Genomic DNA, 25,544 nt, shown 5'->3' on the forward strand with positions numbered 1-25,544 from the left:
AATTAATGTTCCTAGTGTGGACGTGCACAATCGACTTTATAATATCTGTTTTATAAAATCGGTTTAAGCTAATTCGAATTTAGCCCGTAGTGTAGACGTAGCCTAAGGTGCCACAAGTACTCCTGTTCTTTCTGCGGATACAGACCAACATGGCTGCTACTCTGAAACCTGTGTTCACTGTTGAGCTGCTTGTGGCTAAGTTGCTAGATTTGTCACTGGTCACTTTGACACTTATTTTCTCACTAAGGAAACCGAAAAGTCACTAAATCTAGTGACAAAGTAGCTAAGTTGGCTCAGGCTCCACCGGACAGGGCAGACAGCGCCCCCCCCCCCCCCCCGCTCACCCTAGGGTGGAAGGGGCCCTTTTGCCAGCGTAAGACCACAACTCCCAGAATGCAACATTCTATAGGGCTGGCGCGCTAGGCCGAGGCAGCCCTTCCGCTTCCGGCTCGTAGGCAACGTAACGTCCCGTGGGTACCTCTTGGCCTGGGGACGGATCGCGTGGCGGTGACTCTGATCGAGCGCGAGGCGGTCGGCAGGACGCTGGTAGCAGATTCACCGTCACCATGGTAAGGCTGCGGGCCCTGCGCTGCGGTCCCGGGGAACGAGCGGCGGGGCGGGCTTGTGCCTGCGCCAGCTCCACGTGGGCCGCGAGGAGCGGTGACGTTCTGCCGTTGCCGCCCGCGGCTCCGGGCCCTCCCCCGCCTTTGTGCGGCGCTGGTGCCGCCAGTCACGGGGGAGCTGGGCCCTGCCGCGCCCGGCGAGCGGAGCGCAGGCCTGGAAGTTTCTAGAGCGGCCTCCCGCTGTGGGTAGCGCGGCAGATTTCTCGCCCGCGCCGAGGCCCGTAGCGCTGGGGCTGGCTCGCCATGCGGCGCCGCTGCCCGGCCCGCGTCACTCCGGGGACCATCGCCGCCGGCCGCCGCCCGATCTCCTGGGAGTGGAGGGAGGCAGGGAGGGGCCCCGGGGCTCTGAGGCTGTCGGGTTGGGGCCGATGGCCAACGTGCCTGCTGGCGAGAGGGCTAGTGACAGCTCGGCAGCAGCTCTGGCACGGGGCACATGGGGATGTGACTGAGGCAGGCGGCCCTTGGCAGACTCGAGGTTAGGATTTACCTGGGTAACATCATTATCCATCTCAAACAAGGCAAAATATGTTTAGGGAAACTAGGTCTTTGTGTTTCTGCACACAAGGCTGCTAGTAACTGACGGGGGCTTGGGAAGAAACTTACTCCTTGAGAAACCTATTTCAGAATTGGCCCAACCCTATATCAGAACAATCTACTGTGTTAAGTTTGCAGCGGTGTAAGATTGAATATATTGTAAACATCCAAACAGGCTAATATCACTCTATTACCTATATTCCTTTTAATCTGGTTCTAAGTTGACTTGAAGCTGCTGAAGAATCCCCAGTTTGCTTCAGAATTCAGCTCTGGGTGGTGTACAACTTAGTTCTGCTTTGCTGCTGAATTCGTGGGGACCTTGATTAAGTTTACATTTCTAATTTTAATGGGCTAAAAAATACTGACCACTATGGTGGTGTAATTGACATGGGAAAACCAAGGAAATAAAATTGTGATAATGTTAACTTTAAAATGTCATTTAAGTTTTTATCTTTGTTTTCAGTAATTCCGCAAAACTTTGACACGACTGGCTCCAATTCTCTGTTGGGTGCAGCAGAGCAGTGGAGAAATAAAGGTTTTGGTTTCCCAATTTTCTGGTGGACTCACCTCTACCCTGGTGTAATTAAGAGCTGGCTTCTCTAAACTATGCTAACTGGTAATGCTGCTCCAGGGCTGTTGGCTAGTAGAGAATAGCTACATTCACTCCAGGAACAGGGGTATCAGACAGCTAGTTCACTGCCAGCACAGAAAAAATCTCTCCCAGTGAAAGCTGGTAAGTTTCCAGGCAAATCTCCTTGTCACCTGTGCTCTACAGGATAGAACAGGGCAGGAAATCTTAAATTTGCTCTGGTAGTTCATCTCAGCAAAGTTGGAGACAGCATTTGAGTCCTTTGGTGCCCCTGAGGTAATAAATGTCTTTCTAAATTAAGAGGCTCTATATAGCATCAGTAAAGTGATGATGAAAAAAAAAATAGATAAAAAGTGTGTTAAAGATTCATTTATTAAAATATACCTGGGAATAGGGGATATTAAGTATTATTGTAATTCAAGAATAACATAAAACATCATTTAATTTCAATTTATGTTAATGAGGTGTTCTGAAAATGATGTGATAAAGCTAAATTACATTATGGTTACTATTATTTCAGGCATCCCTTTCCCTTGCACCTGTGAATATTTTCAAGGCAGGAGCTGATGAAGAAAAAGCCGAGACAGCTCGGTTGGTAAGTTTATTTAAATATCACAGAATGTCTGACACCTTTTATAGTTAAGGTTGTCTGACAGTTAACATTATAAATAAGGCCGTGTGTAAATCACACTGTCATGGAGACAGGTTTCAGAGTAGCCAGGCGTGTTAGTCTCTATCCGTAACAGGACAGGAGTACTTGTGGCACCTTTGTTGGTCTCTAAGGTACCACAAGTACTCCTGTTCTTTTTACTCTAATGGAGGGCATGGAAACCATGAAATTGCTTCCCGTCCCCCAAAATGGCGATCTTCTAAATATAATTTTTTTTAAATGAGAATGTTTACAACAAAGTCTTCAATACAAAAAATTACCTTTACTTACAGTGATGTGTGCATCCAGAAGCACAGAGTGCTCTGTGCATGCAAAGGAATAAGACTGCTGTGTGCATGTCTGGGTGGAAGAAATTGACTAACTTGTAAAATTCATTCAGTTCTTGAAATCAGCTAAAGTTACCTGTAAAGTTCATTCCTTGCAAACTCACTGAAAAGCAATTCTTTGCTATTTACACAGTTGAGAATTTTCTTTAAAAAATATAAATAAAAAAAATTACAATTTACACAGAGCCCGAAGTACAAGACCCTGTTTTCAGTTGCATATAACTTTACCTGCTCACAGTGACGTTTTCGTTGCTGAATGTCTGCTTCACTTTGAATATTTGCGTAAAGTTTAAGCAAAAATGGTTCAGCCATTTTCAAGAACGAGATATGGGGTTGGGGTGGGGAATGTGTGTTTGCTCATTTTTTTTTTTTTTTATATATATTTTGTTAATATCTGTTTTGTTGAGAAGGTCTGCTTCCATACTTTGGACTGAGGATTTGAAATTTGGGAGTGGGATTTCTTTTGCCATTCACATGAAAAACTGCCAAATTTGACCACATCTAATATTTTTTTTTTTAAAAGTTTAGTTTGCATTTGTTCAGTGGTAGAGACTTGTTGAAGTATAATGCTTTGAAGATTTAATCTGTATTGAGAATGCTCCAGCCTAAATTTTTAGGGGTTGAGCAGGAGTTTCCAGGGAGTTGCTGCTCCCAGATTCTGTGGGTCATTGTTCTCTGAGTGACTCCTCTGCTGGCACCCAGGTTATGAGGGGAAAAAGCTGCCTGACTTCAGAACCAGACCAGGGGAAGGAAGGGGATGGGATATGGTGGTGGAGGGAGTAGATTAGGACAAGTGGTTGTAATTTCTGACCCCGTTATGTTTTAATCTTCAGCTGCTAATAAAAGAAATGATGAATCCTTGTCTGATCTTCTTCACTTTTATTCCAGTCATCCTTCATTGGTGCTATTGCCATTGGAGACTTGGTTAAGAGCACTCTGGGACCTAAAGGCATGGTAAGATGTTTGCAGGCTTTCAGATACCATATTTTTAGTTGTCTTTGCAACTGTTACTGCTTGAACATGTAGTTCATAGTGTTATCCTAAATCCTGCATCCTGTAGGACAAGATTCTTCTAAGTAGTGGAAGAGATGGCACAGTGACTGTAACCAATGATGGTGCAACCATCCTAAAATCTATTGGAGTTGACAACCCAGCTGCCAAGGTTTTGGTTGGTGAGTTTGACCAGATGTTTGTCATTACAATATTTGAAATCTCTTGAAAGGTCAGTTATTAAATAACATTTACTTTAGCAAACAAACAACATCCTCTGAGCAAGTTTCTTTTGCTATGTAGCAGGTTGATAATATGACACTCAGTTATTGCAATTAATCCTGCTCCTATGTAGTTTTTTTTTTAAACCCTGTTTTTGATTTCCAAACTAGTGCATACCTGAAATATACAATATTTGTAGTTAGTGCTGAGCAGTACAGAATATTTGAATAAATAAACTAACATAGTAGTATTCTCTTTTAGATATGTCAATGGTTCAAGATGATGAGGTTGGTGATGGAACTACATCTGTAACTGTGCTGGCAGCTGAATTACTTAGGGTAATGAAACTTTTGTTTTTAAACATTTTCTACTATATCTGGTATTTCAGTGCTCTGATGCCATAGACAGAGTAGGGTGCCGCCAATAGAGTAAGCATTAGTGTATCACTTATCAAATTGTTAGAAGCAGGAACAAAACTTAGATGCTGTCTGTGCTGCTTCTTGGGGGTATCCAAGATTGTGAAGCACCTTGTTACCTCCTACCCTTAATGTGAGGAAGTCTTGTCTGTGCCTGCTATGTATCACTTCCTTAACTTCACCAGCCTCTGGCAACGCAAGTACTACCTTCCAGGCCTCTGCCAGCCTCGCTCTCTCTGTACAGGCGAGCAGTAGGCACTTACCAACCCCCAAGTCCTCCAACCATCCCTCTGGAATGCCCACCCCCATTTCAATTAATGCGTGGAGAACTCTGATTTGCTATTCCCAAAGGAATAGTATTCACCAGCTTACAAGATTCAATTCAGGATCACCACCTTATTTTACACATAGCACTTTACGCAATCATAACGTGCATTCTAGAGCCTAAACTTAACTCACAAAGCCTCTGTGTCCTACGTGATAACTTGCCTCAAGTCCTTTTTCCAGTGCTTCAACCAAGTTGGCTGAGATCCCTGCTTCATAAGATCAAACCAACTGGTGGCTTGTCCTCACAAATTAAAGGATAACTCGGGGTTCATCTGCACAGGTTGCCAGGAAAAACACCCCAAAACAAGTCTGATTTGTCCAAACCACACAAAGACTCCACCAAAAAAAAATTAGCAAGGGGCTAGCGGTTTGCGCGTGGTGCCATGATGCCGAATGGGGCATAGTTCAAGGAAGCGGAAAGCAGTCCCAGAGATGAGTAGGTGGTGCGGGAGGATTGTGGGTGCAACTACATGAAAATGGCCTCCCAACTTCACAAAAACAAACCCAAAACTGTTTATTATATGCTGTTTACTTCTAAACTGGATAACCTTTGTTGTGTTTTCCTGCAGTCCCCACAATCTATTGAGTAACATTTTGCTCAGACAGTAAATGTGAATGTGACCAGGCACACACAGATAAGCATCTCGTCCTTCCTGCCTGACAGGAGCTTGTAGATCGTCATCTGATGACCTACCTTAACTCTCAGACTTAGATAACTTCACCTTTTCTCACATATTTTCTGTACATACATCTCACAGTTATGACCATTGTGACACAGGCTATCATTAAGAGACCTTGCATAATATTCTTTGGTTGACTAGTGTGTAGACACGAGGCCCAGAGGATCTCTGAAACTCTTATGTACTCCTGTTCCCTATGCCAGTTGACATAATGAGGTCCTTGGGTCACACTGTTCTGTTAATAGTACCATATTCCTTATCTATTACTAATAACACCTTGAATTATTGCATTTGAAAGGATTTTTAAAATAAACTTGCTTCACCATTTATGTTGTCTTCCTCACCCAAATGATATGCAAAAAGAAACAATGAAACTGCCTTTCTAGTCATATAATCAGTTTCACTTTCTGGCTCTTGGAGTTAGCAGAATGGTACAGTCTGATTGCAGACACTCCAGGAAAATACTCTTTTGTAAATCTTTTTTCCCAATGAATTAAGAAAAAGGAAACATTTTTGAGAGGCTTTGTGAATGATTGTTTTTGCAGGACCTAAATTGATTTGGTAGGGCCTGTTTAAACAGTTAAGTGTCATCCTGTGTACTCTGAAGGCTACTGAGCTTTGACTCTGAGCTACCCGTAGAGGGAGCTTCAGAGGCAAGGACGTCCTGCTAACAAAGTTCTGCAACAAGGCCTAGAGATTTTTGGCTCCAGGAACTGACATCAAGAGCACCTGCTGATCTTAACTGAAATGACAGGGCTTAAGGTGAGAGATGATCTCTTGGGCAGCTGACTTCCAGGCCAGCCAGGGCTTTGAAGATTTCTCACCAGCCCCCTGAGTTGCACCCATAAGTGAACAGGAAGCTAATGCAGAGCTTTGAGTAGATGATACATTTTTATAATAACTTGCTTGCCTGTTCAAAATATAGCTATGGCTTGCACTAGACAAAGCTTCCAGATGATCTTCAAGGGCCACCCTGAATAAAGCACATTAGTTGGTTAGGTAGGAAATACTAGCAGCACGAATGACCACATCTGTATTTGTAGTATTAGAGGGTAAATATATATTTTCTAAATCATTCCTGTTAAGATTATTCTGATCATTTTGGCAGTCAGGTGGATTAAAAGTCTCCTTTTGATGATGAAAAGATTCTAAATTTTCTTACTGAATAAATTGCCCTCCTCGCTTCAAATTTGACGTTGAAGTAAATTAATTATATGTTTTATGTTAATAGGAGGCAGAAGCATTAATTGCAAAGAAGATTCATCCTCAAACCATCATTGCAGGTTGGAGAGAAGCTACAAAAGCCGCAAGAGAGGCCCTCTTGAAATCTGCAGTGGATCATGGGTTAGTAAATACCTTGTATTTGCAGTAGTAATCTTCTTTGGTTGTCCTGATTAATTTCTATGTAAACTATCACAGATGGGTAGGACAAACAATTGCATATTGGTCAACAGGAGGAAAACTATTTGATTTTCTTCATTTCTGAACTTTTAAAATATAATATGATATAAGCAATATTTTTGGAATAGACGTTATCACAGTTTTCTTTAGTTAAACTATAAAGTCTTTTTAAAAATATAGACAAATTATCTTAAATTACTAAACGATGTAGCTGTTTAACGAATATAATTTGCCTTAAAATATAATTTTCCCCTTCAACAAAATTTGTAATTTGTTCAGATTTTTGAGTGCGTACTGTAAACTTCTAGAGTGGTAGCTGTGTTAGTCTGTATCAGGAAGAAGAATGAAAAGTCCTTGTGGCACCTTAGAGACTAACAAATTTATTTGAGCATAAGCTTTCATGGGCCAAAGCCCACTTCAGCAGACGCATGCAGTGGAAAATACAGTAGGAAGGTGTGTGTGTGTCAACAGGAGGAAAACTGTTTGATTTTACACACACACGAAAAAATTGGCGTTGCCATACCAACTCTAATGAGACTAATCGATTAAAGTGGGCTGTTACCAGCAGAAGAAAAACTTCTGTAGTCATAATCAGGATGGCCCATTTCAAATAGTTGACAAGAAGGTGTGAGTAACAATAGGGGAAAATTAACATGGGGAAATAGTTTTTAGTTTGTGTAATGACTCATCCACTCCCAGTCTTTATTCAAGCCTAAGTTAATGGTGTCCATTTTGCAAATTAATTCCAGTTGTGCAGTTTCTCATTGGAGTCTGTTTTTGAAGAAATGTATAGGTGAAAGCACTATGTAAGTGCAAAGTATCAATAATATATGCGTGCAATAATGCAACAGGCCATATGTGGTTTGTTATCCATTGAGCACCAACTCCTTTTCAAGAGATGCTTTTATTCAAATTCATATCTTAAGAGAGTGCCTCATGTAGATAGGCATACAATTAACTGTTTGCAAAGTGCAACTATTTTGCAACTGCACATCACTTCAAAAATATTGAGGAAAAATGTATAACAATGTATGTAAATCTGAGTGTAGTGGTTGTCAGTCAGTTGAATTGCTTCTTCAGTGCTGTCCATTTAATTTTATTCACTTGGTTACATTGTGTTTGTTTTAGTGATGATGAAATAAAGTTCCGTGAAGACTTAATGAACATTGCAGGGACCACGCTGTCCTCAAAACTACTTACTCATCATAAAAATCACTTTACTAAACTAGCAGTGGAAGCTGTTCTTAGACTGAAAGGATCTGGTAACTTGGAAGCTATCCATATTATCAAGAAACTAGGTGGAAGTCTGATAGACTCTTACTTAGATGAAGGTATGTTATTCAGTGACCATGTATTTGAGAGTTAAAATTAATCGTATATGTGAGATATGTGCATTTGTCTGTATGTGTTTCAGGAAACATTGCTATGGTATTGGTAGGTAAATCTGTGCAAAATTTTGACACACTTTGGAACACGGGTGGGCAAACTTTTTGTCCCTAGGGCCACATCGGGTACAGAAATCGTATGGAGGGCAGGGTAGGGAAGGCTGGGGGAGGCTATGCTTCCCCAAACAGCGAGATATGGCCTGGCCCCTGCCCCCTTTCCAGCCCCCAGGAACTCCCATCCAACTCCCCTTACTCCTGACTGCCTCCTGGGACTCCCACATCCTATCCAAGCACCCCTGCTCTCTGCCCCCTGACCATCCCCCCGGGATGCCTGTCCCCTATCCAATCCCCCCCTGTTCACCCCCTGACCGCCCTGGGGCCCCCATCCAACCCTCCCTGCTTTCCCTGCCCCACGTTATCAGTGGAGTGGGGGAAAGAGGGGCGGCACTGGGGGAACTGTGACTGCGAGGGAGGGGAACAGATGGGGAGGGGCCAGGGGCTAGCCTCCACCCCGATCACCGTTCTGCCGGGGAGTTGGGCTGGCTCCACCGCAAGCCTGTCCTGATTCTGCTCTCTGGCAGGAGTTCGGGGGCTAGAGGGAAGGGTCCTGCGGGCCGGCTGTGGCCCAAGAGCCGTAGTTTGTCCCCCTCTGCTTTAGAATTGTAGTCCTTTTCCCATTTTAAGGCTTGCTGAGGTTTTTACTACTTTCTCTTTCACTTCAGGCTTTCTGTTAGATAAAAAGATTGGTGTCAACCAGCCAAAAAGAATTGAAAATGCAAAGATACTTATTGCAAACACTGGTATGGATACAGATAAAATTAAGGTAGGTGATTAATATAATAGAAGCCGTCTTTATAAATTGAGTTAAATTTCAAATAAATCTTACTTGTTTGTTATTAATTTAGGTCTTTGGCTCTCGTGTAAGAGTGGATTCGACAGCAAAGGTAGCAGAAATAGAACAAGCAGAAAAAGAAAAAATGAAAGAGAAGGTTGAACGTATTCTTAAGCATGGAATAAACTGCTTTATTAACAGGTATGCATTTATTGTGGAAGGAATAAGGTATGTGACTATGTCCCACACGTTCTCTGTTGTTAAAAGCTTGCTGCTTCATTTTTTTTAACTTTTTTAAGACCCAGCTCTTTCTACCCACACACATAAAATTCATCCAACCATTTATTGTCAGACTTCCTTATTTATTTATTTATTGTAATGTCTTCACTGAGTCCAGTATCGCTCCTTGCCCACCCTGTTCCACTTCATGCAAAACACAGTTGCTAAGTAATTTTCTTACCTGTCATTTTGACTGCGCCATGCCCCCTACCTTTAAAATCCTTTCACTTGCTCTCCCTTGTCCCCTGTACTCAATCACAGGCAGCTTCAACATAATTCAAGAATCTATTTATGTCTACCTCATGTCTTCTGAATTGTCTTTGGCTCAGATCCTCAAAGCTATTTAGGCACCTAACTCTCATTGATTTCTATGGGCTTTAGGTGCCTAAATAGCTTTGAGGATCTGGGCCTTTGTTTCTTAATGTCATTCCCTTCCCTTTCATTGTCAACTGTGACATCCCTTGTGACCGGTACTCCAGCTCTCTGTGTAGTGTTCCATGCCATTTGCTACATTATAGAACACCTTTTCTGAGCTGGTCTGCAGAGCCACATTCTCTCTTTTTTTTTAAACATTCCTTAAGATCTACTTCTTTTGTGATGCCTACAATAAACAACTGACTATAAGTTGATCTCTTTATTTATCCATCTCATATACTGATCGCTGAGGACTTGCCATTTGTAGGCTGTGATCTTTTGAATAGTAAAACCAATGAGGCTGTACTCTTGCTGAAAGACTCACAAGCAACTCAAAGATCTCTGTGAATCTGCATGCCTGCACCAAGAAGGAATCAGGCTAGACCACAAATGTAGTCTAAGCAGAGGTACCAAAGGAAGACTCTGCATTCACTTCATTGGCTACTCACCTTGTGGCTACATCAAGGCAGTTAATTGACATCTTGGTTGAGAGCAGTTTACGGCATCTGGAGGATCTTTACTCATCCTTTCCCATCCCTAAGGGGTAGAGTATTCTAGACTATTTCAGTCTCCTTACCTCCCACCCTCCTTCCCCATCCCTTTTTCAGGGATTTCTCTCACGAAAGACAGTTACATCTGAAATGAAAACAGGACTAGTGCCCAATTCTGGGTTTTCTCTGGTGCTTCAGATAGCCTCTATAATCCCTTCCTTAGATCCAAAGGATTTTTCTTGTAGCTCTTGAGCTGTAAGATGCCTCTTTTCGTATAACAATCCATTCAACTCATAGGAAATGTCTGAGATTCCAAGTGATAAATTCCCACTATCAATACAGAGTTCTGCCATTCCACCTATGAACAGCGCTGAGGGTCTTCAACTGCCTGGCTGTGGTAATGGCAGCTCACATGGAAAAAGTAAGGAATCATTTGAGTGAAATCAACACATGTAAGTGACTCCATTCACCTGATTCTTCAGTTGTTCACTACCCTGGGACTTGATCAATAAAAAAGTTGATTCTGTTGTTAATCCAGAGGGTAGACTTCAAAGGGGCATTGCTAGCTTCGATAACACTGAAGGCTTATCTGCTTTAGGGCATAGTCAGTACCATAGTGGATCTCATCAACCAGCTGCAGGCTCATCAAAAGAATAAGAACATAGGGGCCTAGTGAGTCAGAAGTCTCTCAGCCCCTCAGATACATGTCACAAAGCATTCCAGACTTCACCTATGCTCTGTGCAAAAATTTGTGCATCTGCCCAGTAAATGTCACATAAACGTTAAAGTGCAAGACCCCCCAGAAGTCCTACTGTAATTAGTGAAAGAAACCTCTAACTGTAAAAGGGGGTACCCTTTATCAGTGTTGCCATCCACTACACTGATGACACATGCTTGAACTCACCTAAATCATCTCCAAATCCAAGGCCTTTGGACTCCTGAGGATGCTTGGCTTCACATAAATGTACTGGGGTTAAAAGCAATTCATTGGACATGCACTGCATTCCTTCCCATATTGAGAGGATTGATGGTCTAGATATAACAGATAACATGACAGCAATGTCTTGTATTAACAGGCAGGGAGTAGCACGATCATTTCCCTTTTACCAATAAGCTGTCCAACTCAGCAGTTGGTGTGTGCCACAAAATCACTCTGGTTGCCCTTCATTTACCAGGCTTGCGGGGTGTCCTGACAGACTGCTGCAGAAGGCAGTTCACAAATGATCATGAATGATCTGTTAAAGACACCATCACACAAGACATCAACAACTGGTCACTTAGCCATAGACTTACTCAAATGAGAACAAGAAGTGTGTCGGGGAGGTCTGAGTCTGGGCTCCCTATCAGATGCCTTCCTCATTCCCTTAACATCAGGAATAAAGTACACCCCCTACCCACCAATCCCATTAATACCAAGGCTCTTAAGCGAGTTCAGACAGTGCTCAGCTGTAGTAATCATGCTGACTCCAGCTTGGCCAATGAAGTTTTCATTATCAGACCTGCAGAATCTATCCACCTATCCTTTGATACTTAACTCTTCTTCCAGACATAATCTCCCAGAACCAGGGACAGGTTCTCCATCTGGACCCAGCTTTGTTATCCCTGACTGTGTGGATACTGGCTAGTTAATCGTGACTTAAGAGGAGCTGTTCTGCTGAGGTCCAGAATATATCAGTTCATGAATAGGAAAGACTGCTAGGTTTACTCATTCAGCCAAGTGGAAAAGATTCTCTGTTTGGGCCCAGCAATGCCAGTTCTCTCCCTTGGACTCAGATATTGCTATTTTGGACCACCTTTTTATTGCTGAAGAACTCAGGGCTATCTTATCAGCTCAGTAAGAGTTCACTTGGCAGCATTATCAGCCAACCATCTCTCCCAGCCAGGGTCATGTGGTGTTTTTCCCACCTGATGATAGCTAGATTCCTTAAGACCTTATGTGGATGTGTTTCCTCTCAGGGATTCGCCTCTTCCTTAATATAGTGAATGTGGGATTGATATAATGGCTCTACCTTTTGAGACTCTGTTGACCTGCTCACTTTACCATTTGTTCATGAACACAGCCTGCTTGGTGGCTATATGGGACTAAAGGGTAGGAGAAATTCAGGCACTTACGGCTAATCTACTGTGTACGCTACATTCCATAAGGACAGCATGACCCTTAGGCCTTACCTGAAATTCTTGTGGAAAGTAGACTCAAGCTTCCGTCTAAATAAAGTGATCCATCTGCCTGTCTTTTTTCCAAAACCCCACTGTAACCAAGGGCAAGCCAAGCTACACTCGCTAGATGTACTTAGGACACTGTCGTTCTGTCTAGACACAACTAAACTTTCCAAGAATTCCCCAGACTGTGTGTACATTTGCAGATAGGATGAAGTGTAAGGCAGTATTTGCTCAGAGGTTGTCTAATTGGATTCACAATTGTACTAGGCCATGGTATGAAACAGCTAGACAAGATCTACCAGTAAAGACTGGAGCCCATGCCAAGTCCCAGGCAGCTCCTGTGTACCAACCTGAAACCGATAGGGCAGCTGCAAGTGCTTGGTGCACATTTATACAATATTACTCCCGTGTAGAAGTATCAAGAACTGATGCGTGCTTTGGCAGACCTGTTCTGTGGTAGGTATTCGGATAGTTACATCACCCACCTCCTATGCTCCAGGTTACTGCTCTTGAGTCACCGGAAGTGGAATACATACAACCTGCTCTCCTTTCCTGTACTACAGAATCTTACGCGAATTGGATTCTGTATTAGGGAGGGAACTCAGGATATTTGGGACCACTCTTCCCTTTATTCCCTTAGGTGGGGGATCATGAGGACAGCTACAGTGCAGGCGCAGCAAGAACCACAGTTAGAAAAACAAGTTACTTTACAGTATCTTAGTTTCCGGTTACGCCTCTAGAATTTGTCTGACTCTTCATGCTTTGTGCAGGGACATTTTCTCCATGTTTGGGAAGTGCCTTGCACCCTGAGTGCTTTTGCAATCTAAAGTATTAATAATAATTCAATTGAAAATCCATTTCTGTTCATGTTGAGAAGCAGGTTTATTTCTGTGGCTATCATGTAGTTTTGATGAAAGATGCAGTCTTTCGATAGCATGAATATGTATGTGTGCTTCAATTGTAGGCAACTGATTTATAACTACCCCGAACAGCTGTTTGGTGCTGCTGGTGTTATGGCTATTGAGCATGCAGACTTTGCAGGTGTAGAACGTCTGGCTCTTGTTACAGGTATAGAGAAGAGTGTTGCATCATAAACTTATGTCTTGAGTATTGACGTATGAGTAATTCATTTTCTGCTAAATGTTAATGTGTGATTCCATAGTTGTTGATGCAACTTGCCTTTAACTTTTCACTTTAAGAAAAGTAGTTAATGTAAAAAGCGTTGGAGTAATATGAACATATATTACTTGGGAAGGTGGAGCGTGGGGGAATTAAATACAAAAAAGACCCTGAAGATCTTTCTCTTAAGGTAAAATCTACCCAAAAGTAATTACTGTTTATCAGGGATGAAACATCGTCCTCTTGGTGTCCCTAAACCTCTGTGTGCCGGAAGCTGGGGCTGGGCAATGGCATGATGGCTCACTCAATAATTGCCCTGTTCTGTTTATTCCCTCTGAAGCATCTGGCACTTGACCACTGTCAGAGGAGGGGATACTGAGGTAGATGGAGTATTGTTCTGATCCAGTATGGCCATTCTTATGTTCTTGGTGACTTCTGGCCTCTGTAAAATTGTTTTGCTAATGGCCAGCTATCTAAGTCCCAGTGAGTACTATTGTCAGCAGAGAAGAGATGGAAACTGAGCTGAACTATCTTCAATTTACTCTGCTTTAAATTTAAACTTACTGTTGTCATTTGGCACCAGCTCATGACCCCTGCATTATCATAGCATGCTGATAAATATACTTCTTTAGGCTTTTCAGATTTGATAGGGATCAGACTTTATTTTAAAGGTTACCTGTAAAGAAAAAAATCTTCAGAATTATGTGTTTGGTACCCTAAGTAACCAATATAGAAAGTCTGAAAGAAATATGGGATGGGTCTGCTATAGATAGGCCTTGCTAGGTATAGCATTGTTTGGTTTTTGGGAAGTATAAGTAGTCTAGTTACAATAGTATGGAAAATAAATTAAATATCCCAACAGAAGTATGATTTTTAAGTTTGTATTGTTTAAAGATCATATCGGTTTGTATGCAGTGATCATACTGTAGCTCTATATCACTCTATAAACAGTGGTAAGATAGTCTAAAAGGAGCTATACTCCTCATGTTAGTCAAGCATTAGAATGAAATAAATAGTTGGGTACTGGATATGTTTTTCATGTAACAGATCAATCAAATAATTGGATTTAATTCAAAATATAAATTAATACAGTTGTGTCTTTATCAGATCTCAAAGTGCTTTTCAGAGGTGAAACAAACATATACTTCTAGACTCTGTTCTTAATATTTTGGTGCTGGGAGTCAGGAGTTTGGCAATATATAGTGTCAAATATCAGAGGGGTAGCCGTGTTAGTCTGAATCTGTAAAAGCAGCAGAGAATCCTTTGGCACCTTATAGACTAACAGACGTTTTGGAGCATAAGCTTTCGTGGGTGAATACCCACTTCGTCATGCATCTGACGAAGTGGGTATTCACCCACGAAAGCTCATGCTCCAAAACGTCTGTTAGTCTATAAGGTGCGACAGGATTCTCTGCTGCTTTTACAATATATAGTGTTGAATTTCCCAAACTCTTCAAGGCTGAGCCTCCACTTCAGGAAAATGAAACCAGTTGCATCCTACCATGTAGTGATAAAGGCCTTCATGTTTTAATGTATACATCTTCCCAACTCCTGTGCCCTCCACATTCTTTGGGGAGTGGTGGAAACTTTGTCGTCTTTCTTACATGGTTTGAGCAGTGAAATACTTAAAGTATCAACATTAATTGTCATCATTGACATCTGAGTTAGCACCCATTGAAAGGGTGGAATAGTCCAAGCCTTGGAGGTATTGTTTCAGGCTCTCTGTAAACTCAAACTTCTTTGCATTGGTTTCAGTTTAACAGTTTGGCGTTGTTGTTACTAAAGGGAAAAGGTGTATTCTCAGCTGAAGCTAGCTGACTAGTTATCTAAAAAGGTGAAATCCTGGTGAAGACAAGACCGTTTGAAGCATTCATGTGGGTTAGCAGGTCAGGTTAAAGGTTATGAGGAGCCTAATCTTTAACTTGACCACCTAACTTGTATGTAAAAACTACAAATTGCCTTGTCTTCAGTAGGAATTTACATCATGTTGGGTAACTCCAGTTAGACCCCCCCCACGCACACCTTTTTTTTTCTTAGTGAAAACACACACCCTTTAAAGACTGACTTTGTGACCATAAAATAAGTCTAGTTTAAAAAAAAAAAAACAAAAAAAAAAACATGAAAGCGGAGACTCTGGGAATCAACTGAGATGTACAGTCCTGCCCCCAGTTTTAGGAAACATTGGTGTAGTGTTACTCTTAGTGGCTAAAAGAAGCTTCAGATCTTCCAAGACTTGACTTAGATGTTACCCGGGGTTCTTTCAACCTAAAACTCTTGGTAACTTTTACTCTGTGTAAGGTGGTGTCAGGAAATAAATCGGGACACACGTCCGTCCAACTGATAGATGGCTGGCGCAAACAGGACAAGATGAGTGCTTTCACTTAAAGCTACACTTTGCTTAGTCTCAAGCACCTACACACGTCTGCAACAGATTAGTAAAACACCCCCAACCCTTGATAGTTATCAAAGCTGAGTGTGGCTCTCGAGAGAAACAGCAGCAGTCTTCCGGTGGCCAAATCTTCCGTCTTCCGATGGGGACCACAAGATGTATCTAGAGGGAGAGTCCCCAAACGAGTCCAACTATCTCAAGCTTTTTTCCCCCTTATTTATACATTAGTAATAGAATGACATGTCCCTTAAAGAAAACTTGTAAAGTAAGCAGTTTCAATGGTAAAGCAAGAGGTTCCTTCTGATTATTGATTAACCAGGTGTGGGTTTTTCCAGAGTTTTCAGCCTTGAGACCCCAATAGACATTCGTGGGGCACATTCTGCTCTTTTAAAATGCATGTATCAGCAACTTCAACACAGTTCTTCTCAGGAAGGACGTGGGGTCAAGCCACCCTTTCTGTGGCACCCCAAACCCCTTGCCCTCCTGCCTTGGTCAAGCTGAGACTGCTGAATGGCCAATTTACAGCTTGCTGACTAGGTTGCCTTTATGAATAAGCCATAATGGTTTCAGGCACTTTTCTGGTTTGCCAGAGTCTCCCCATACATAGACTGTAACCAAACAAGCAGTTTAACATGAACTTACATTCATAGGTGGTGAAATTGCCTCAACCTTTGATCACCCAGAGCTGGTAAAACTAGGAAGTTGCAAGCTTATTGAAGAGGTTATGGTTGGAGAAGATAAGCTCATTCACTTCTCTGGTGTAGCTATGGGTAAGTGTTTTACCGTTAACCAACCATTATAATTTCATTCATTTATCACAAGGGCCCTACCAAATTCACATCCGTGAAAAATGCGTCACGGACCATGAAATCTGGTCTCTTGTGTGCTTTTACCCTATACTGTACAGATTTCACGAGGGAGCCCAATGTTTCTCAAACTGGAGGTCCTGACTCAAAAGGGGGTTGTGAGGGCTGTCTCAAGGTTATTGTAGAGGAGTCACGGTATTACCACCCTTACTTCTGTGCTGCCTTCAGAGGTGGGTTGTTAGAAAGTGCTGGCTGCTGGCCAGGCACCTAGCTCTGAAGGCAGATCCCTGCCAGCAGCAGTGCAGAAGTAAGGGTGGCAATACCATACTATGCCACCCTTACTTCTGTGCTGTTGCCTTCAGAGCTGGGTGGCCAGCAACTAGCAGCTGCTGGCCAAAGATCCAGCTCTGAAGGCAGCAGTGCAGAAGTAAGGATGGCAATACCATACCATGCAATCCTTCCTTCTGCACTGCTGCTGGCAGTGTCATTTGTCTTCAGAGCTGGGCTCCCAACCAGCAGCTGCTGCTCTCCAGCTGCCCAGCTCTGAAGGGAGCGTTGCAGCAACGTAGAAGTAAAGGTGACAATACCGCAGTCCCCCTACAATAACCTTGCAACACCCACCCCCTTTGGGTCAGTATTCCTACAGTTACAAAACTGGGAAATTTCAGATTTCAACATTTGAAATCATGAAATTTACAATTTTAAAAATGGCATGTGAATTTGGTAGGGCCCTATTTATCACTAACAATTATGTTTAAACTGTTCATTAAGTGGTTGTCATTAGAATTTATACTTCAGATGCACCATGTGACAAGTAACGTTTTGTCTTTAAAAGCTGGGCCAACACTAAGGCCCTGGTCCTGCAAAGATATGTACATAGGTTTAATTTTACTGAGTTGCGTTATGTACGTTCCTAAGTGCTCGCATGATTGGGACCTAAGACTTTGTGTCCCCACTCCCCTTTTGGTAAATAAAACAGTGATGAGGCAAGTGGCAACTTGTTAGCAGGAATCTTCTAGAATAGGTTTCAGTAACTTTCATTAACCAGAAAGTGCCAATACTTCTGATCTATATGTAGTTTATCAAATTATTGCTTTATCTTCTGCTTCTAAGTTAACTATTTATTTTGTGAAGAAATACAGCATATTCTGTAGTAGGACATGGATAAAAATGGCCTGGATAATGGAGTTCATTAGAAACTTTCATTTGTACTTTGACATGCCAACTGCTGCATTTTTTTCTAGTAATTTAAACTTGTCCATGGTGATGTCAGTAAAACTCGCATAAATGCTTTTGAGACTGTCTTTGTTTTTCATTCTGCCAAAGCTATTCTGTCAAATTTTTGTTGATGTTCTCTTGGCTATGTTCTTAGCAATTTGTTTTTGCTATTTTTGACCTTAGGTGAAGCTTGCACCATAGTGCTGCGTGGAGCAACACAGCAGATTATAGATGAAGCCGAAAGGTCTTTGCATGATGCTCTGTGTGTCCTTGCCCAAACTGTGAAAGATACTAGAACTGTCTATGGTGGAGGTGAATATTCAAGATATCTTTTACATTTTTCTTTTCAACACAGTGTATGAGTTCTTGTTGTCAGTCAAGGCAGGTTTTAAGGTACGTACATTCTTTTAATATACAGGTTGCTCAGAGATGCTGATGGCTAATGCTGTCACAGAGGTTGCCAACAGAACACCAGGCAAAGAATCTGTTGCAATGGAGTCTTTTGCAAAGGCCTTGAGAATGGTAAGTTAATGTTCTTCTTCAAATAGTGTCCCGATGGGTGCTCTACTGTAGGTTCACTTGCGTCCCTGCGCTGCCGATTGGAGAACTTTGGTAGCAGTGTCTATTTGGCCAGCACGTGTGCTGTCCCCTACCCTGGTGCATTCCTCCTCCCCTCCTCCTGTCCCCGTCAATGCTCGGTTTGTAGCCCAGGCTCTGGGACTCGAGTCTGGAAGTTTGCACAGCTACGAAACAGCCCTGCAGCCCAAGCCCCACGAGCTGAAATCGGCTGGCATGGGCCAGCTATGAGTTTTTCTTTAGCTGTGTAGACATACTCTAAGGCTAAAGGCAGAAGAGACCAATAGAACAGGCAGCACACATTGGTTCCAGCAGTTTTAGGTCGCTGATTCAGGGAGATTACAGTAATACTTCAATAGAAAAAATTCTCTAGCACTGTCTGAACTTCCCTACATAAAATCTTAGAAAATATTTGTTTCAGCTTGTGAAAAATGAGACACCACCACAGAAAATTGAATACAATACACATTAACTGCTAACCTCACTTATATTGGAACACAGAGTTGGGAAAGCTTGACTTCCAGCAGCAACATTTTAAACTAGGGAAAACATTTTTTTCAGAAAGTCAAGTAATGTTTAATTTAGAAAATACTATCTCTTTAATGACCATACACAGTTTGCTCTAGCATCACTTAAACTGACATGCATTGAGTAGAAGACTCTCTTGTTGGTAAATGCTCCTCAGCAAGTTTACATTCTTAAAATGGAACAAGTGCCACAAGACCATTTTGAAATGATTAATGAGAAAATGTACTCTTGCTAAATTGAAGGAAAAAACAACTAAAATATTGTAGCTAGCATTCCCTCTGGTACTGCTTACAGAGGTCTCAAGCCTTAGGGAATAGCATTCTCATCATAAATATTTTAGTCTATTTTTTCCAATTTCTTTCTTACTGAAATATGTATCTTTAATACAAATTAATAGATTTTTTTTTTAAGAGCTGCTTAGTATCTGTTCCAGAGTTCAGGTCACAGTTTTAGAATTTTTCTAAGCTATATTTTCATCTAATCTAAACATTTCCTTTTGGCCTGCAAATTTGCATGTGTATTCTCAATGTAGAGAATAATTTTACACAGATCATGAGAATAATTTTACACAGATCACAGGAAATCACTGCAAACCATTTTAATTGCAGATAAATATTTTGTATCAAATGGTCATATGGTGTAACTTTGCGTACTTTATAAATTAATGGAAAACGTTTGTTGACAACTTCAACTGGTGAATTTCTGCATATATGTGTTTTTTGTGACTATGCCTTTCCCTTTCACAGCTGTTTTTGTAATTGAAGAGTAAATAAGCAACCTTAAGTTTGTATAGAGTTGTTGCAGTAGTTATTTTAGTTTTGCTTTTTATTTGCTTGAGAATTTAAAACATCCTCTGATCTGTTGTCATGCATATTTATTCTTTTAGATCCCAACCATTATAGCTGATAATGCTGGCTATGACAGTGCAGATTTGGTGTCTCAGCTCAGAGCTGCTCACAGTGAAGGGAAAACAACTTATGGGCTTGGTGAGAAATTTGGTAGCATGTGAATTGTATTGAAATTTTTGTCCTTTTTATGGTATGGAATATATGCCTTTGCATTGTTGTGACTTACTGGAGGCAAACTTGACCTTGTGATAAAGTCAGGGCAAGAGTTTATTGCATTACAAACAAAATAATTAGGATTTAAAGTAGTCAAACCTGTTTGTATCAGTAGATGTCCAATTGAATGGATGTGAATCATGGTTTCATATGATGAATGAATGTACTAGCTTTTTCCTGTACTGTCTTAACATGCAATTGTCCCGGTCCTCTGTGATTATTATACTAGGAGACAAGTTCATGGCTTATATTAACCATTTGGAATAGAGATGGCTGTATGGCTATAAGCTATTCTTTTCTATTCCTGGTTAAACTATAAGCATCAAATTAGTGAGTGTTAATGCTGTGATTCAACCAAGATTGAGTAGCAGCACTAGAAAGGGACAATAAATAGATGCAGAATTTGAAACAAAGTGATAAACGATATAAGGTTGAAAAGCTCCACTTTGACATGGTTGTAATATCAAGGATGGTTATAGTAAAGAACTTACTACTTTCAGTTCAAATATAGAAGACTACACTTATTCTATAGTATGTAAATGGTATCTTCAAGTTCTTAGTTGATAGTGCAAAAAAGTTAGTAAATCTATCCTGAAAATTAAACATATTAATATCCTCATGCATGTATTCGCATATTAAATACATGCACATGCATAGAAAGAAAATATAGTATTCCTGATGATGGGATGTAAGTTTTATTGGCTTGAGTTTGGGATTATTGGTTCAGTGTGGATGCCCACTTTGAAATGGGGGTAAATCAAAGCGCACTGTGGAACTTTTAGTGTGAAGGGTCCTATAGACTGTTAATATGTGGCAATCTAGTGTGAGGTAGGCTTACACCCTGGCTTGTCACAAACTTAACTATTCAAATACACAAGCCCTTAATAACAGCTTGTATGTACTTACTATATCATGACTTTAAGACCACCATGTTGCAGCTCTGTAGGGCATTTCATAATGGAAGCTTCGTACCGTTGGAAGGGGGATAGTCACAGCTTCCCAAGGGAACCCAGCACACTCTTCTAGCCTAGGAACATCCCATAGTAGTGAATTTTGTCTTTGACGTTTCTGTGTGTAGGAAATCTACTTTAGGTCACTTGTGGAGATATTTTACATCCTCTCCCTTTTAGCCCTGCATAGTTGGACTCATAGTCATTAAAGCACCCAGCTTTACAGGTGGAGGGATAAAGCTAATAAGTATTGACCCTTTTATTTATAATACATAATTTCTTAAATAGTTTTTCTGTAGAATATGACATATGGATAATACATGATTGAGATGTAATCTTTTTATCTGCACTTGATTTAGATAGCTTTGTGGATAATGCAGGTTATTAACAAGATTTTCCTTTATTTAAAAAAAATTTTTTTGGCAAAGTATCTTTCTTTTTAAAGATATGAAAGATGGTGTCATTGGAGACATGGCAACCTTGGGAGTAACTGAAAGCTTCCAAGTCAAGAGACAAGTTCTGCTGAGTGCAGCTGAAGCAGCAGAAATGATTATTCGTGTGGATGACATTATTAAAGCAGCACCAAGGTATCCTAAACTCTGAATCTAAGATTGGTATTCTAGTTATACCATTAGAGAGAACCCTTCACTTCAAGTTAAATATTTTCATCTTTTTTTTTTTCTCCCGGTAACAAAGCTATTTTTGGTTCTACTCTAACATTTTAGTATTCCCACAATTAGTTTGCAATAACAGAAACAATTGACTTTCCAAAGTCATTGTGATGTTTAAATTAGTCTGTTCAAGCACCATCTAGTTAATGGAAATCCATAGTTGTGACACAGTGTTTGATCAGAGTGTGTAGAACTAAACTCTGAGTTCATTGGAGAAATCTATTATTTGTGGAGAAAAATGGGAAGACAGTTTTTGATTCTCTCCATTGTTAGGAAACCCTAAAAGCTAAAATTTTAGCTGAATGCCCATAATGTATCTGAAATCGAATCTGCTACTGCTTGTTGCTGTCTGTTTACTATTATTTTGTCTACTTCGATTGCTGATTGGTGTGCTAGGAGTAAAGTTCATTTACCAATCTTAATGTGTAACCCACATTTCTTCATGTGATTGCCTGCATGGATTCCGCTCTTGGGCACGTGCAAAGCAAGAGTAGAATCCATATGGAAGACACATCTCTTAAGAAATACAGTTACTGTAAAATAACTATTCTTTGGATGATTCAGATGCTGTAACTTAGAGCATGTTGACATCTGTGTACCTGGAAATATTCTACAATTTTGTATGCTACCTTGAAGAGTCACTTCATACAGTTCGTGGCAAAAGAGAGTTCTTTCCCCAGTTAAATCAAGTCCTGCGCTGGAGGAATTTATTGGAAATAAAATGACTGCTAATGAAGAATCCCTCATTGTTCCTTATGTGGAAGTAGAGAAAACTGACAGGGATTTGTAGGGGATCTTAATGCATGGCAGTCTCTGTCAGCAAGAGTTAGGCTAACTGTAACCCAAATAACGTGAGATTTGTAGAAGCGAGGATTGTGTGAGGCGAGTGGAAAAGAACTGTGAGAGGAGTTGTTTCGACTTTGTGTAGATAATACTAAATGTAGACTGGAGTCTAAGTAAGAAAAACAAGATATTAGGATGACCTATGTATAAACAAAATGCAGCTGTTGCTTATTATTGTCTGTAACAAAAGTATAAATGCTTGCTGTAATTGTTTACCTGTTGAGAGACCTGTCTGGGACTGGAGTGACCCTGTGTCCTAGGGCACTCCCTCCCTCAACTGCAATTGCTTGAGAAATTATAAAGTGTCTGACTCTGCTGCACCCAAACAAAAAGTGAGAACTGAGGTTTTTCTCCAACACTTTCCAGTAAAATTCATTCGTGTGGCAACAGCCTTGCAAAACTAATTTGGTGTTACCAAAACCTTTTAGATAACAGACACAAAGGGCTTATATAAGCCCTCACCACATTGGTGAATTTGAGCCTTAATTTTAATTTTGTAAAAACAGATGTTAGCAAATGTTAGTGGATTGTCATGGGAAAAGTTAATAGTGGGGTGCAACAAGTCTCTACTAGAATTGTTGCGTGGTTATGTGGAAAAGAGAGTGAACAGGGAGGTGGCAAAATTTGCAGGTAACACAATTTGCAGTTGTTAACCAAATCCGTAGAGGATTCTGAGAAACTTCAGAAGGAAATAACCAAAGTTAGGTGAATGGGCAATAAGAATAATGCATATTGGAGGGGAAAATTTGAACTACTTATACACGTTACTGAATTTTAAATTAGCCATCAGCTGGGAAAGATTTAATAAGTTGTACATAAAAAAATTCCATAACAAATATCCAGTTATGTTAGTAAAACAACTACTTAAAGTTTTAGAAGGGGTATAAAATCTAGTACTTTGGGTCTCAACTGAGTTTCTAACTATTAAGAGAAGACTCTTACTGGACAGATTATCCCTACCAGCTTATTAGGTTGCTTGCACCTTCTCAGGAAATATGTGGTGCTGGGTACTGTCAGAGACAAGATACTGGATTTGAGGGACCGGGGGCTTATCCAGATGGGCAGTTCATATGTTCCATGCTTATGAAAATAATTGGCATTGAATTTACAGTAGTGTGGAAAACATGTGACTTTAAAAAATGTCTGCTGGACTTCAAGGGGAAGATATCATTCTAAATCATGTGATTTTCTTTCAGGAAACGTGTACCAGACCATCGCCCATGTTAACTGTTCAACCCATAAGGATGTGTGGACCAGATCTCGCCAAGTACTTAAAAAAACCAACCAACCAACCTCCTGAGAGGTTATGGAACAGAAACTTAAAGTAAAAGAGTGTATTCATTACTGGCATGTCATTGTTACATTTTTCTGCAGATTTAACTTATTTTGTTATTGTGCTTTAAAAAAGGCATTTTACATCCAAATAAAACATGGGTTGTATGAAACATCTATATTCCTTCTGTTCCTTTCCTAGTTCCTGCAATAGATCCCTGAAATAAAGTTTCAAATTAATATCTGAGGGTTTTCTTCTTGGTAAAGAATGAGTAAGTGTGATCTTGTTATATAGAGGGAATTGCAGTGGACTTTCTCAGCATCCGGAGCCGAGAGATATTTAATATTGTGACCAAGGAAGTGGATATAAATGACTTTCCTCTCACTGTGGAAGAGTTACATTACTGCTTTAGCTTGAAAATGATATTTTTGTGCCTCTTAACTCAAACAGCCTGGGCAGCAGTGATCATGACATGGTAGAGTTCAGAACCCTGGTCAAAGGAAGGAAGGAGAGAAGCAGAACGCAAACCCTGGATTTCAGAAAAGCGGATTTCAGCTTAGAGAAATGATGGCAGGATTCCCTGGGAAAAACTGAACTGAGGGGATGGTGTCCAGGAGAGCTGGCAGTTTTTTAAGAAACCTGCTCAGAGCACAGGAAATACCATTACCGATGTGCAGAAAGGACAAAAGCAGAAGCAATAGTAGAGGAGATGTTAGAAGTAGTAGAGCCCAGCATGGCTTAGCAGGGAACTCAGTGGTGAGGAGCTGAAGCAAAAGAAGGAGCTTACAAAAAACATGGAAGCTTTGGACAGATGACTGGGAGGCATATAAGATTATTGCTCGGCCTGCAGGAATATTAGAATCAGAGGCCAAAGGGCAATTTGAGTTGAAACTAGCAAGGGATGTGAAGGATAATAGGAAGGGGTTTTACAAGTATGTAAGCAACAAGAAGAAGGATAGGGATGGTGTAGGTCCCTTACTCAATGAGGCAGGTATTTCTAGTGGTGGAAGATATGGAAAAGCTGGCTGAACCATACTTCAATTCCTCTTCACTTCAGTCTATTACGGGCAGGATCAACTCCCAGAAACTACTACCTGGGGAACGCACGAGAGGAGAGGAGGAGCAGCAGCCACTGTGATAGAGGGTCAGGTTAGGACTACTTAAAGACGTTAGACGTGCACAAGTCTATGGGACCGGGACGAACTGCATCCGAGGGTGCTGAGGGAGTTAGCTGATGTGATTGCAGAGCCGTTGACCAATATATCTTTGAAAATTCATGGCGAACAGTAGAGGTCCCAGAGGACTGGAGAAAGCAAATATAGTACCTTATCTTTAAGAAAGGGAAAAAGGAAGATCCAGGGAAAACTACAGACCAATCTAGTCTCACCTCAATCCCTGGAAAAAATCATGGAGCAGGTGCTGAAGGAATCCATCCTGAAAAGCACTTAGAGGAAAACAAGGTGATCAGAAGCAGTCAGCATGGCATTCACCAAGGGAAATCATGCGCCTGAACCAACCTGATTGCTTTCTACGATGAGATGACTGGACTTGTGGATGGGGGGCAACCAGCTGTTGGATGTTGTATACCTTGACTTTTAGTAAGGCTTTTGACACGGTTATCACAGCATTCTCATCAGCAAACTAAGGAAGTATGGGTTGGAGGAATGGACTGTGAAGTGGATAGAAAACTGGTTGAATCAACGGGCTCAGCGGGTAGGTATCAATGGCACACTCTCTAGTTGGCAACCAAGTAAGCAAGTGGGTGCCCCAG

General features: G+C 41.1%; 1 protein-coding gene across 1 annotated transcript; it reads left to right on the forward strand.

The window, feature by feature from the left end:
• Nucleotides 1-444: 444 nt before the first annotated feature.
• Nucleotides 445-23,945, forward strand: CCT2 (chaperonin containing TCP1 subunit 2). The gene is made up of 16 exons (XM_032796526.2): nucleotides 445-569; nucleotides 2,267-2,341; nucleotides 3,631-3,696; nucleotides 3,803-3,914; nucleotides 4,216-4,292; nucleotides 6,609-6,721; nucleotides 7,907-8,109; nucleotides 8,886-8,986; nucleotides 9,069-9,196; nucleotides 13,304-13,407; nucleotides 16,498-16,617; nucleotides 18,055-18,183; nucleotides 18,290-18,393; nucleotides 19,862-19,961; nucleotides 21,432-21,573; nucleotides 23,697-23,945. The coding sequence occupies exons 1-16, from the start codon at nucleotides 567-569 to the stop codon at nucleotides 23,725-23,727; spliced, it is 1,608 nt and encodes a 535-aa protein (XP_032652417.1). The 5' UTR covers nucleotides 445-566; the 3' UTR covers nucleotides 23,728-23,945.
• The last annotated feature ends 1,599 nt before the right edge of the window (nucleotides 23,946-25,544 follow it).

This window comes from Chelonoidis abingdonii, chromosome 1 (genome assembly GCF_003597395.2).
Source record: "Chelonoidis abingdonii isolate Lonesome George chromosome 1, CheloAbing_2.0, whole genome shotgun sequence".
NCBI classification, from domain to species: Eukaryota; Metazoa; Chordata; order Testudines; family Testudinidae; genus Chelonoidis; species Chelonoidis abingdonii.